Genomic DNA, 13,829 nt, shown 5'->3' with positions numbered 1-13,829 from the left:
TTCGGACACCCACGTGATCTCATTTCTAAATGACAACGATTCTGCAATGTATATTAACATTCCAGTGGCATGCAGTTGTAAGGCGGTCAAATTTTAATTTGAAATTCACTTTGACGTGTTTTTAAATGTTGATAAAATGTATATGGCATCTACAAAACACAGCGCTTCTGCACAAGACGCTGAATAAACTAAAACGCAATGGCCAAAGACGTTTGTCCAGCACAGTGCTTTACAAACTTCTGGGTGCAGCCACGATTAGCTAGGAGTGTGTTGGAATCTCTGCTCAGTTCAATATTTTAAATGCCACAGATGCTACAAAAATACTGGCATTACCAAGATCTGACTAAATTCGCTACCCATGCGCTGTTTGATTACAGCCGGCTGCTTTCAAACGCTCACATGCAAGTGTCTGCCTATGCACTTGCATCTTGTGATGAATGCAGCATTCCTGCACGAGACTCTGCACCGTTTTTAATCAAAATACCCCTCTTTAGGTGATATTAATGTAGATACAGCTTTTAATGAATTACCAGTGTAAACAGACGGGATTAAATCTGCACTGTCTTGATGAGATATTAAAACAAATACAGCCGTTAATGTATAAGCAGATGGGACAAATTCTTAAAAATGTTAGATTTGTTCGATGTTTAAATGTATGTAAGCTGCATGATGTCTGTTATAGGCATTCAGTCATTCTTACTGCATCAAATCAGTATTGATGTAGATCTAATAATCACACAGTAAAGTGTCATATTTAAGTACTTTCATTTGCATAAAAACATTAAAGGTAATTTTAATATTATAATTTTGTACATTTAATTGCTACTGTTGCTAAAATGCTTAAGGCACTGTTAATAATTCCTTTACAAGTTGAAGCAAGTTTTACAAGAGGAACACTGAAGGTCTCATTGTATTAATTGAATACAAATTTAAAATGTAATTTTGTTGGGGAGTCACGTGACGCCATGCGAGGATCGGATGTGTAATCGGTGAGCTCTGCGCACTTTGCTAGTTTTAATACCTTTTATGACATAAACCGGTGAGATTCGATACACTCTGTTCCATAACTGTTCTAGGAGGACAATATGTTCAAGAATTCAAAATCCTCAGGCTCTGGAGACATTAAAAGACACTTACGTGCTCAGGCTGACACCCCTGAGCAGGCCCTGAGCCTGGGAGTTGATTTAGTCCTAGAGATGTGGGAAATGTCGGGAAGGCTAACAGAGGTCATTGCTGACTTGGAGGATCTTGCTGTGATATGTCGATCGATCACTGCCATGGAGGCGAAATTTACTGATGTGGTTACAAGAGTGGGGGATGTCAACGGATCATTTATCTGGAGTCATCGGAGAGGGAATTATCTGCAAATCCACTAGTGACCAAGGTGGATTTGGAGCAAGTCTGGGAGAAGTTGGAGGACATGGAAAACTGTAGCCGGTGGAATAACGTCCGTATCGTGGGAGTCCCGGAGGGACAGGATATGGTGGAATTCCTGTATGGGCTCTTTCCGAGTCTGATCGACATAGCAGGCCATAAGCTGGAAGGAGAGAGGCCCCGATCAATTCTTGCCAATTTCTGAGATCATCTGATAAAGATCTTGTGTTAAGTCAGGCAAAGAGTAAAGGAAGGCTTTCTTGGAAGAACCACAGCATTTTCATGTTCCCAGACTTTGCGAACTCGACGAGAGAAACGTGATCGATTCAAGGAATGCAAGAAACTTTTACATCAACGGAAGGTCATTTTTGCATTGATATTCCCGGCCAAATTGAGAACAGATGCTAAGGATGGCCATAAATCATTCACATGCCCACAGCAAGCGATGTCCTTCATAAAGTCAGTGGAGTAAGTCATCTTGGTGTACTCGCATTGCAGCCGAGTGGACCGTCTCACTGAACATTCACTTGACTGTTTGAAGATTCTGCGTGCTCTTTATGCTGGTTCCGCCTAGCGGCAGGAGTTTATTTTGTAGAGCAACACGCCTTCGGGATGGTTTTGTGGTTGAATCTACATGCTCTTTGTGCTTATTCCGCCTATCGGCTGGAGTTTATTTTGTGGAGTATTTCTGGTGGATTCATTGAAGTAAGTAATTTGCTTGCACTCATGTTGCAGCCAAGTGGACTGGCTCACTGAACATCCGCTTGACAGTTTGAGGGACCTGCACATTTTTTTTTTTTTTTTTGTGCTGGTTCCGCATAGCGACTGGAGTTTATTTTGTAGAGCAACACACCTTCAAGACAGTTTTATGGATAAAGCTACATGCTCTTTGTGATTATTCTGCCTATTGTGCTGGAGTGTGTTTTATAGATTATCTTTTGCTATGTAATTCTGTCTCACAAAATGTTTATAGAGGCACCGGACTTGAGCAATCCGAAAGTAAGGTTGTCGCGGGGGCTCTCGTAGGTGTACATGGACTGTTTGAGTTTGGAAGGATGGATGCCAGTTGCTGCTGTTGTGCGTGGGGTTAATGCGCACATTTTTCTCTTTACTTTTCTTTTTTCTAGGGGATGTTTGATTGTTGCACTAACGTTGGAATGTGGTCTTTATAATCTTGTCTTTGACACGATTTATTTTTTCTTATGTCAAAATGTAAAATGTTAATATAGCTGGATTGTCTCTCTCCACATGGAATCTGAATGAGTTGGGGCACCCCATAAAAAGAAGGAAGGTTATTTCTCTTAAGTGTAAGAAATATGATATAGTGTTTCTTCAAGAAACGCACCTTTCTCCGGAGGAATGTGAAACATTTGGAAAGATATGGGGTGGGCATTTGTTTTATTTATTTATTTTTTTATTTTTTTTTTAATAGTGCTGGCTCAAGTAAGAGCAGGGGAGTCATTACACTGATAAGTAAACATCTGCAATTCAAATGTCTCAAACAGAGTAAAGATAAATTAGGAAGAGTCATTATTGTTTTAGCTGAAATTCAGGGACAATATCTTATTTTGGCTAATATTAATGCACCTAACTTTGATCAGGGCTTTTTTATAGATCTTGAAGGGATGTTGCAAGCCGCTGGCACCCCTTATGATATATTGGGAGGAGACTTTAATCTTTTGATGGACTCAGTCCTTGATCATAGTGAAGCAAAAGTGTGCAAGCCCCCTAGAGCAACATTGACGCTTCACAGGATGTGTAAAAAATCTTGGTCTTATTGATATTTGGAGACTTTTGAACCCATTTGTTAGGGACTATAATTTGTTTTTTCATCAGTCCATAAGATTTACTCTAGAATAGATTGTTTTTTTTTTTTATATATCCAAGTCCCTCATTTCATCTGTCATTGATTGCTCTTTTAGTCTCAGATCATGCCCTGGTTTGTTTAGAGGTGTTGCCACATATGAAGAAAAGGAAATAATATAGTTGGTGCTTTAATGTATCCCTCTTTGCAAAATCCTAAAGGCTGAGTGTCTATATGGAGACTAACTGGTCCTCCGTATCCTCTGTGGGCATGGCTTGGGAGGCACTTAAGGCGGTTCTTAGGGGCCGGATTATACAGTATGCCTCATTCACCAACAAATCCAAAGCACAAGAACTCGTGGAATTGGAAGGGAATATTAAAAGTGCCGAGGCAGAGCTGAAGCATCGAACGTTGTCTAATGGCCTCAGAGAATTGACCCGATTGAAATACAGATATAATACTCTTTTCGCGGAAGGTGGAGTTTTGGCTATTCGGGGTAAGATATTTTTAGTCGGGGAAAAAGTAGGGAAGCTTCTGGCTAGATATATAAAACAGAGAGAGTCTTATTCTACCATTCCCTCAGTGAAATCTGCTGGAGGTGAAATATTTACCTCGGCCACTGATATTAATAATGCTTCTATCTTGATCTTTATAGTTCCACGTCTTCATCTACTGATGAAGATATTAGAAACTTTGTGGAACCTCTAGAACTCCCTTAATTGATGACTGAGTAAAAAAAATTATCTTGATTCTGAGATAAACTTGGAGGAGCTTGACGAGGTAATTAAGGCCCTGCCTACAGGCAAGGCTCCAGGGCAAGATGGCTTTGCTGCTGAATTTTTTAGATCTTATGCTACAGAATTGGCTCCACTTTTGCTAGGTTTATACAGAATCATTAAAGAATGGAAAGCTTCCGCCAACCATGACACAAGCCCGGATCAGTCTGATTCTTAAAAAGGACAAAGATCCCAGCAAGTGAAAGAGTTACTGTCCAATTTCCCTGATCCAGCTAGATGTTAAAATATTGTCAAACATTTCGGCTAACTGATTATGACATCTCTTATACATATAGATCAGGTGGGGTTTATTCGGGGCCGTAGCTCTTCTGATAACATTAGGTGTTTCATTAATATCATGTGGTCAGTGGTGAATTATCAGACTCCGGTCGCTGCCATCTCACTTGATGCCAAAAAGGCATTTGATATGGTAGAATGGAATTATCTTTTTAAGATTTTGGAAATAAACAGGTTCGGGAATACTTTTATTGGATGGATTAAATTACTTTATAGACACCCGGTAGCTGCAGTACAAACAAATGGATTAATTTCAGATTATTTTACTCTGGATAGGGGCACCTGGCAGTTTGCCCTCTTTCCCCATTATTGTTCTGTCTTGCCCTGGAACCATTAGCCGCCATGATAAGAAAGGAGGATGATTTTCCAGGGGTGATGGCGGGAGGTGTAGCGCATAAGCTTTTGCGTTACGCAGATGATATTTTATTATTCGTGTCCGACCCCACTAGATCTATGCCTTGCCTCCACAGAATTATTAATTCCTTTTCTAAGTTCTCAGGATACAGAGTTAATTGGTCTAAATTCGAAGCTTTGGCTCTGACAGTATACTGCCTGGAAACAGCTTTTCAACCGGGTGCCTTCCAGTGGCCCAAACAGGGCATTAAGTATGATTAGTGTGATTTAGTTAGTTAATTTTGACCCTTTAATAAAAAGGTTTTCGAGCGATGTGGGCTTCATTACATTTATCTTTGATTGGGAAGGTTAATGTTATTAAAATGAATTGTATTCCAAAATTCAACCACCTGCTACAATCTCTCCCTATAGATGTCCCCCTCTCTTATTTCAAACAACTTGATAGCATAGTGAAGTCCATTTGGAATGGTAAGCGTTGCAGATTACATTTCATTAAATTGCATAGGCTGATTGACAAAGGTGGGCTCGGTCTACCCAAGATTTTGTTTTATTATTATGCATTCGGTCTCAGACATATTTGGCTCATTGGTCGCTTCCACCTGATAGAGCCCCCTCCCTGGTTTTGTATTGAACAGGAATTTCTTGCTCCTATTTCGCCACTGCAAAGCTTTTCTATCAGGCTAATCGGAGAAGTTAAGTTATACCCCGTTATCTCGCATTTGCACTCGGTATGGACAGAAGTGTCCAGAGTGTTTAATTTGGACATTTATTTAAATGTAGCCACGAGCATATGGCTGAATCCAAAATTATGTATTAATAAGTCCCTTTTCTGCTGGACAGAGTGGATTGAGAGGGAGGTTAATATGATCGGTGACCTATATGAGAGTGGAACATTGAGAATCTTTGAAAATGTGGTTCAACATTTTAGATTCCCAGATCTTAGTTCTTTAGGTATTTACAGCTACGCCACCTGCTCTGTACTATTTTTGGGAGTAGCATACACCCCCCTAAAGTGGCAGATACTCTGGGAGTGGTGATTACTGCTTTTAGAAAAGGTCACGAGGCATCAGTGTATTACTCCCTGTTAATTCAGAGTCTGGGGGACGGAGCTTCAACTTCTCTCAAGAGATTATGGGAGAAAGATTTAAACTTGGTATTGGAGGAGGGAGTTTGGGCTAGGATTCTAAAAAAACGTCAAATCTACATCTAGAGATGCAAGGGTGCATCTTCTGCATTTTAAGATTTTACATCGATTCTATTGGACCCTCTCTAAATTGTATAGGCTTGGTCTGAAAGACACACCCAACTGCTGGTGATGCCAATCAGAAGATTGGGACACAACCCATGTTTTTTGATGGTGTATTAGGATCCAAGAATTTTGGTTGAGTGTTCAGAGTTTTATTTGTGACGTATTGGGCATTCAAACTTCTGTATTTTAGGCGATGGGGTGGTCATTAATAATGTGGATAAATGCATAAAAATTTGGGTCCTAGCCAGTGTTATGATCGGCAGACAGATTGTTCTTAGGGGATGAAAGTCGGCTGGAGCACCTTCATTTCAAGAGTGGTGCACAGAGATGGGGAGGGTGGTGGCATTCGAGGAAATGTCATGTAAAAGGCTGGGAAACTTAAAGTCCGTGATGATGATGATTCCCTACCACACGCTTCTAGAGTTGGTGGTGTTGAACTGTCCTTCAATCTTGTTCTTGTACTGACGTTTTGCTGTTCTGATAACTGGCTTGTTTATGCTCCGGAGCGTTCCCGGAATTAAAAGCGGAGGTCTGCGCATGAAGTGCCGCGTGAACATCGCTATTAATCCAGGGTTTCTGGTTCGGGTAGATCCGTATCGTTTTGGTCGGAACAACGTCCTCTACGCACTTTCTGATGAAACATGTTACGCTATCAGCGTAAAGCCGGCTCTGTTTCACCTTTTCCTTTTGCGTTTCCGCGGCCGGGCTGCCCAGTCAAAGGGCTACGCTGGCCTGTTTGTAAACAGCGGGTCGGCATTGAGGAATTCGAAGTCCGGTTTACGGTGTGTAATTGCAGAACCAATGTCCAAAAGTGTTTGTCTGTCGTAGACAATAAGGCAGACAACATCCAAGACAAAAAACATAAGAATTGTAAACAAAACAAACAAAAAACTACAATGTTGCGTCGGAGCTCGCAACGCAGCAGCCATACTCGGCGTCATCTTGAGTCCACCAAATCACGCAGTTACAGTTGAGTACACCGGGGGGACGTTGTGGATGTGAGTTGTCATGGTGTTGGATGAGAAAAGATATGATGGCGTCTAGTGTAGGCAAGGGAAGTTTATTTATATAGCAAATTGATACACAATGGCAATTCAGAGTGCTTTACATATACATTTTAAAGAAAATACAAGATACATAAAAAAATAAAATAAAAACCAATTAAGAACATGAAAAGCACTAGCAATACTTATATTTTGATTCTTATTGAATTCTACTCTATTGATATTCGGTTCTTGAAGTCATGTAAACCAGTGTACGAGGATCTGCTTTTATGGTGGAAAAAAACTGTGAAGTGGTATGTGTGTTAAATCTCTGAATAGGGATTCTCTCGATGTTGCAGGCCACAAAACATAAGTGACCAATTGAATTATGTTGAATTCTGTAAAAAAAATTTGTATTTTTTTTTACTTTAAAATACTATGGAGGAAGTAAAACAGCTAGACAACTTTGATATTATAAACTCCACTTACGAGGAAAACAGCTACAACACTGCCATGTGCCAAAATAAAGGGTTTACAACATATCATCATCCATACCAAAATTGTAGCAGACCTTCATTTATGAGACTTAATTCTAAATGTTATGTATATTATATTATTTTACTCATTACCAAAATAATCTGTGGTTTTACCTGTGATTATGACATTATAAAACTATGATAAACATAAAAGTAGAATGTAGAATAAAGGGCTGTAAAATCTGGGCTGTAAACCTCCAAGAATTATGGACAGATTTGTCCTGCTGTGTAATATACACTCACCATTGGACCACTTTATTAGGAACACTTTTACACCTACTTATTCATGGGATTATCTAAACAGGCAGTAGTGTTTGAGTACATAATCACAGGAATAAGTAGGTGTACAGGTGTTCCTAATAAAGTGATTGGTGAGTGTATGTTCTGATGATGTATGTCAAATATGTAACAAGTTTTGAAATTAGAAAACAAAGTGGTCATGTTTGCCTTCAGGTATTCATAGAGACGACATTGATCATTAGATTCTGATGAAAAGAATGAATATTTGTTAGAAGTAGGAACAAACATTCTAAATGTGCTATATTAATGTATAGTCAGAATATATTATAACTAGCCCTATAGAAAAAAGTTAGTCTAGCTTGATTTCCTATAGCACATTGAAGTGTAAAAAAAAAAAAGAAATATTCTCATAAATGGAATGGGTAATATTCTTAAGTGGGCTGGACATTGTAAGGCATATTTATCTGACGTTTTTTTTTTATTTATTTTTTATAACTGAAATCATTAAATTAAAGAGTAATTTGATTGGAGACTGTGAATCAGAATTAAGAAAAATGATTGTCACAAGTCACTTGAAAAGAGAAAAGCTTCATTTGATAGCGATTACACACCTGATAACATTAATGTAAGTGAACAGAACTGCTTATAACATCTCATACTCATTTTGATGCTTTGAACTGCTTATTTACTATAGCTTTTACTATTACATGAATCAATACATAAATTAATTAACGATTATTAGCTTTTTTTAAATTTACCTTGGAGCAAATGCAAGTGTCCTTGCTGATGTTATTCAGGTTCGTTTGGGAATTAGGACTGACAGTTTAATCCATAGTATGCTATTTTTTTTGAAAGAAAGAAAAACACTGTGTGTATCCTCTCTGGGTACTTCGTGTCACTATTACAAGTGACCCGGCAACATCATGTTTTAAATTGTTTGGATCAATTTGATAAAAATCCTTCTTAAAACTATTCAAACACACACCACTCATGTAGGCTCTCATTGGAAAATAGCAAACACGTGTCAGAGTAATGGTGGCCCTGCAACAGTTCCTCAGACAGGATTAGTCACAAACGCTTTGAAGGCGAGGGTTAGTGACGGGTCAATTACTTTAAATATTAATGCATTGCAATTATGTAATAAACCAACTTCGTGCGTGTGGATGAGCATGTACGTCAGCCACCACCAAAGACCATTTTTGACCCAGGAAAAACCCTACCTAATGCCATCAGCATTAGGGGTGAAATAAAATATATTTTTGTATTGTATCGTACGATATGACCCTCTCGATTTGACATATGTATCGTACGATACATAAATAAATGCACAAATGTGATTACAACCAAGCAATGCAACATTGAAAGCTTCGAAACCGGAGAGGCGGCGCTGAGTGCTCACAGGAAAACAGAGCAACTAGTCTACATAGGCGAAAGCTGCTTTGAAATGATGTGCTTAATGAAAAGTGCTATTCAAATTAAAATGACTTGAATGTAGACACACTTTTTTTTTTTTTTAATAACAATCTGCCGATAATTGCATTGCCGTTGTTTAAGTTGCTTTATTATATCTCTCTACTTTATGTTGCTAATGTCAGACGCTATTGTGTCACTTAAGATTTAAAATACATTTATGTCAAAGCCTTGAATAAGTTTAAGCAAAAACATATTGTGGGTCCATTTTTCTTTTTTTATAATCGTGTCGAAGCTTCTGTATCGTATCGTGAAATTTGTGTATCGTTGCATGCCTAGGCAGCAATGGTTTCTGTGTTTCTAAGTTTTCTGTTTTTTCTTTTCTTACATTTTTATGAATGCATATTATTCATTTCATTTTTGTTTCCCAAAAAAAAAAAAAAGCATTGTTTGTTGAATTTACCTTAGTTTGAAACCGTTCTTGCTAATGCTTTTTAATAAAACAAAACGTAAGTTTCACGTATGTGTCATACTTGTTATTTTTAACGTACATTTTAATTTGAGTAATCAATTACTCCGTTTTTTTGTGGGTTAGTGTACTCTTCTAAAATTTGTTTTTAAATTCCCATTCCTGTTTTTCTGCATTATCCAAATTAATATTACTCTTTGTATTTCTTCAAAGACTTTGTTCACTATCTTTGTTTTAAAATAAATAATGTTTATAAAAATGTAAAAAAACAAAACAAAAAAACAATCTTTTTTACTGTTTACCCACAGTTACTGGATGAAAACAATCAGTTGATTCAGTGCATCATGGACTTTCAAAGTAAAGGAAAAACGGCTGAATGTTCACAGTAAGTTCTTCCTCGGCATCTGTCAAGAATGCACATCTTTGCTTTAACGAACGTTTCTCAAGTGACTCTTCTGTAAGACATGCCACATTGTTGGCATAAATAGATTTCACTTGCACATATTACATGGAATGTATTAATATTCTTTTGCCCCTTGCAATGTAAGCATTATGTGGAATGAGTTGTTAATTTATTAATCAGGGTTGCGAATTGTTACCTCCCAGTAAAATTTGCACTTTTGAATCTAAAATCGGTCACTTGTTTGATTTTGTGTAGGTGGATAGAAGGGTCTTTTTAGCTATTTGTTGTGCATCCCCTGACTAGAAAACTACTACAAATGCTGTAAAAATGAATGATAAACATTTATTCAAAGTTGCTTTTAATGTTCACTCTTTTACTCCTGATCAAAGCTTTTGTCATTGCATTTTGACAGCTACCAGCAGATGCTGCACAGAAATCTGGTGTATCTGGCCACAATAGCAGACTCGAATCAAAATATGCAGTCCCTGCTGCCTGCGGTGAGTGTTTATTCTCATTACATACAGCAATGGATTCAGCTCTGGTGCGCTAAGTGAGCAATGGTAATAAAGCAGGGTGTAGTCATACTTGAGACATGCATACATGGTGAAAGGGTAATTTATTAGGGGTCATGCCCCGAAGGGGCAAAAGACCCCTATTGTTTTCGTTCGTTTTCTTATTAGGGGTCAAGCCCCAAAGGGGCAAAAGACCCCTATTGGTTTCGTTAGTTTTCTTCTTCTTCTTCTTCCGCTCTTGAGTTAATGGCAGCCCATAGAACCGCTTGCGGGAAAGTTATGAAATTTGGCACACAGATAGAGGACAGTCTGATCTGTTACCACAGCAAATTTAGCATCTCTACCTCAAACCCTGTAGCGCCACCAACTGCCCAAATTTGCACTCACGTTTATGTTAATAACTTTTGAACCTTTGAGTCCTAGAAACGAAATTATTTTTTCCTCTGATGCCTTGGCTCAAGACGATTTTTAATTTACAAACGTATTATTTGTCATAGGCACCATGACTCGAGGGTGCCTGCTCCGTTTTGGAACAGTGCCACCTTGTGGTCATGAGATATGAAAAAAGCACATTTTTGCTTGTAACTTCTGAACAGTTTGTCATAAAATCATAAAATTTTTCAGTGGGGTATTGCAAGTCCAACGGTATGAAAAATTCATATGTCGGCCTTTTTGGATGTCGGCCATTTTGAATTTAGTCATAAAATGCTGTATTTTACAAATGACTTGACGTATCGTTACGAAACTCGGTATGTGTCTTTGGCACCATGCTCTGAAGGGACTCAAAGTTTCAGGACAGCACCACCTTGTGGTCAAAAATTATAATACTATTTCTAAAAATGCTAATAGCGATTGACCTCTTTTGCCTACTGTCATGAGACTGGTCTTGGTAGATTCCGTGGTTCATGCCGAGAACAATGATACCAATTATGTCATGATCGAGAGAACTTCCTGTCCGCCATTTTTAAATGTTTTGAAAACCTACTTTTTCGAATTCCTCCTAGACTGTTTGTCCGAATTGCACGAAAATTGGCCTGCACCATCTAGAGCAGTATTTCCCAACCAATGTGCCTTGAAAGATTGTCAGGTGTGCCATGGAAAATTATCAAATTCCACTATATCAATATCAATAAATAAATGAATGAAAAAAAATATATAATTTCAGTGATCCAAACTCCTCACCTTTCGGAGAAATTCGCCATTTTGAAACCATAATCGGTCACTTTTGTGATTGTGAAGAGCAATGATTAATGTTCAAAAGTGACTGATATTTATACGCGTTAAGGGTTTTTCACATGACTCGTGTCAGCGCTGTAGAATACATTGAAGTCTATGAAGTGACGCCGCTTTACACCAAAGTGTTTTTCACACACACGTTTTTGCTTCACAAATAATGTCTTTAAAAACTGTCCAAATTTGTGAAGAGACATTGAATGTCTCAATTTCTTTTAATTAAATATTACCTTATTTACGAATATCAGAGACCCCAGTTATTTAACTTTTAGACCTAAACATAAAGGAGTCATTTTATTACTTTCTGCTATCAAAGCAACTGCAAGTTTTTTTCCTCAAACTCGTAAAATCACCCCTCTTTGACGCTTTCTGCAACTCTTGTCATGTGGAGGGCAATGCGGTGCTTGACGCTGGCGTTGAACGGAGCGTTGACACCTCAACTCAACTCATGTGAAATGTGCTTTACAATGACGAAAGAACATTATTGAAACTGAAAATTATTATTTGTCTATTATTGTGGTCTTTTCTGATAAAAGCCATGCTCAGCAGTTTAAATAGGCTACTGTAGGAAAATGATACTGTAGATCTGCTTTGTTTATAATTCTTATACTGAAGTCAGTAGATTTGTAGCCATGCAAGTTTTAATAAAGGAGAAGGATGTTATTGAAACTCACTATTATTAGTCTTGTTGTTTTGGATGAAAAAGCTCAGACTGAAGGAAGACTATAGATCTGCTTTGTTCTTTTAATGCTTAAACTAAACATCTCTTGGTAGATTTCACTTTTAGCTTATTCTTTAAAAAAAAATATCCCCAGAAAAAATTTTCGTGGACCAGTGATTGTCTTACATTTTTTACCCCTCATGAGTTTGCATCCCTGTAATTTGTTGTGGCATTGCAAGAACAAATCTACAAATTAGAAAAGACGCAAAGTTGTTGTTTTTTCATTACCCATTTAGCGCTCTTGCCACCTGTGACCTCATACAGCGTAGCCTACCTATGTGACTTGTTTTTTGTTTGGTTTTTTGCATAGCCGAATTTCAAACATTACAAGTAAACGCTACTAAGACAGACAGAAAACATGGACAAGTTCTTGAAAAGGGAAAATATTGATGATAGTTAGCTTATGTGGGATAGAGGTGTGCCGTAGAATTTTTTAGTCGTAAAAAGTGTGCCGTGGCAGAAAAAATGTTGGGAAGCACTGATCAAGAGGCACTCACGACAAAAAGTTATTCACAGAATTTTGATAAACCATACTATTTCCGAATAGCACTTCAACAAATTCGACGAAGAATGCACAAAATTGAACTTGAGGCTGTATCTCCACAACGCTTTGAGGGATTGGGACAAAACTTGGTATGTGTCATCACCATTAGGCCATGGGGTTACCTGCAGCGTTTTGGTGCACTGCCCCCTACAGGTCAGGAGATACAAAAATTGCTATTTTGGCTTATAACTCTTGAACGCTTTCCTGCATGATAACCATCATGCCCAGATACTAGTCTGGAGCCCTGTCCTACTAGAGTGTGACATCCTTTTATTGATCTTCTCTGCGGGGTCCAAGTAATTTTGCATGCTTGGAGTCTAATGTGACTTCACATAAATACTGTAGAAAAGTTTTTCAGTTAGTGCAGCATAGTCAAAGCAATATTCTGTCAAGGAAAGTGTTCAAATTAAGATGCTTAAGTCATTATACTGTACAGGTAACTCTTGGACTCACTGTGTTCTCCTGAGAGTAAATCAGTGTCTTGTCTTTCTCTAGCCACCCACTCAGAACATTACCATGAATCAAAGCGGGGCCCCTTCACAGCCCCCTCACGGTCACAGTATGCCCCCAGAGGGGCCGCCGGCCCCACACATGCAGAACCAGATGAATGGACAGATACCTGGTAAAGACAGATCAAACCTCACCTCTCCACTCGCTGTAAAACTTCCATTTTGACTGAGATACAGTTGAAGTCAGAAGTTTAAATACACCTTAGCCAAATATACTTAAACTCAGTTTTTCACAATTCCTGATATTTAATTGTAGAAAACATTCCCTGTCTTAGGTCAGTTAGGATCACTATTTTAAGAATGTGAAATATCAAAATAATAGTAAAGAGATTGATTTATTCCAGCTTTTATTTCTTATTACATTCCCAGTGTGTCAGAAGTTTACATACACTTAGTAGTTAGTATTTGGTAGCAT

General features: G+C 38.2%; 1 protein-coding gene across 4 annotated transcripts in view; it reads left to right on the top strand.

Annotated features, from left to right (window-relative positions):
* LOC127442940 (protein SSXT-like) overlaps positions 1-13,829 on the top strand; it is a 54,313-nt gene that overhangs the window by 16,207 nt on the left and 24,277 nt on the right. For all 4 annotated transcript variants that reach the window (XM_051701349.1, XM_051701350.1, XM_051701348.1 and 1 more), the window contains exons 2-4: positions 9,801-9,877; positions 10,308-10,392; positions 13,401-13,527. In XM_051701349.1, coding sequence (XP_051557309.1) covers positions 9,801-9,877; positions 10,308-10,392; positions 13,401-13,527 — 289 coding nt within the window. The remainder of the gene's footprint in view (positions 1-9,800; positions 9,878-10,307; positions 10,393-13,400; positions 13,528-13,829) is intronic.

The sequence above is a fragment of the Myxocyprinus asiaticus genome, chromosome 6 (genome assembly GCF_019703515.2).
Source record: "Myxocyprinus asiaticus isolate MX2 ecotype Aquarium Trade chromosome 6, UBuf_Myxa_2, whole genome shotgun sequence".
NCBI lineage: Eukaryota > Metazoa > Chordata > Actinopteri > Cypriniformes > Catostomidae > Myxocyprinus > Myxocyprinus asiaticus.
This window is presented reverse-complemented; position numbering and strand designations above follow the sequence as displayed.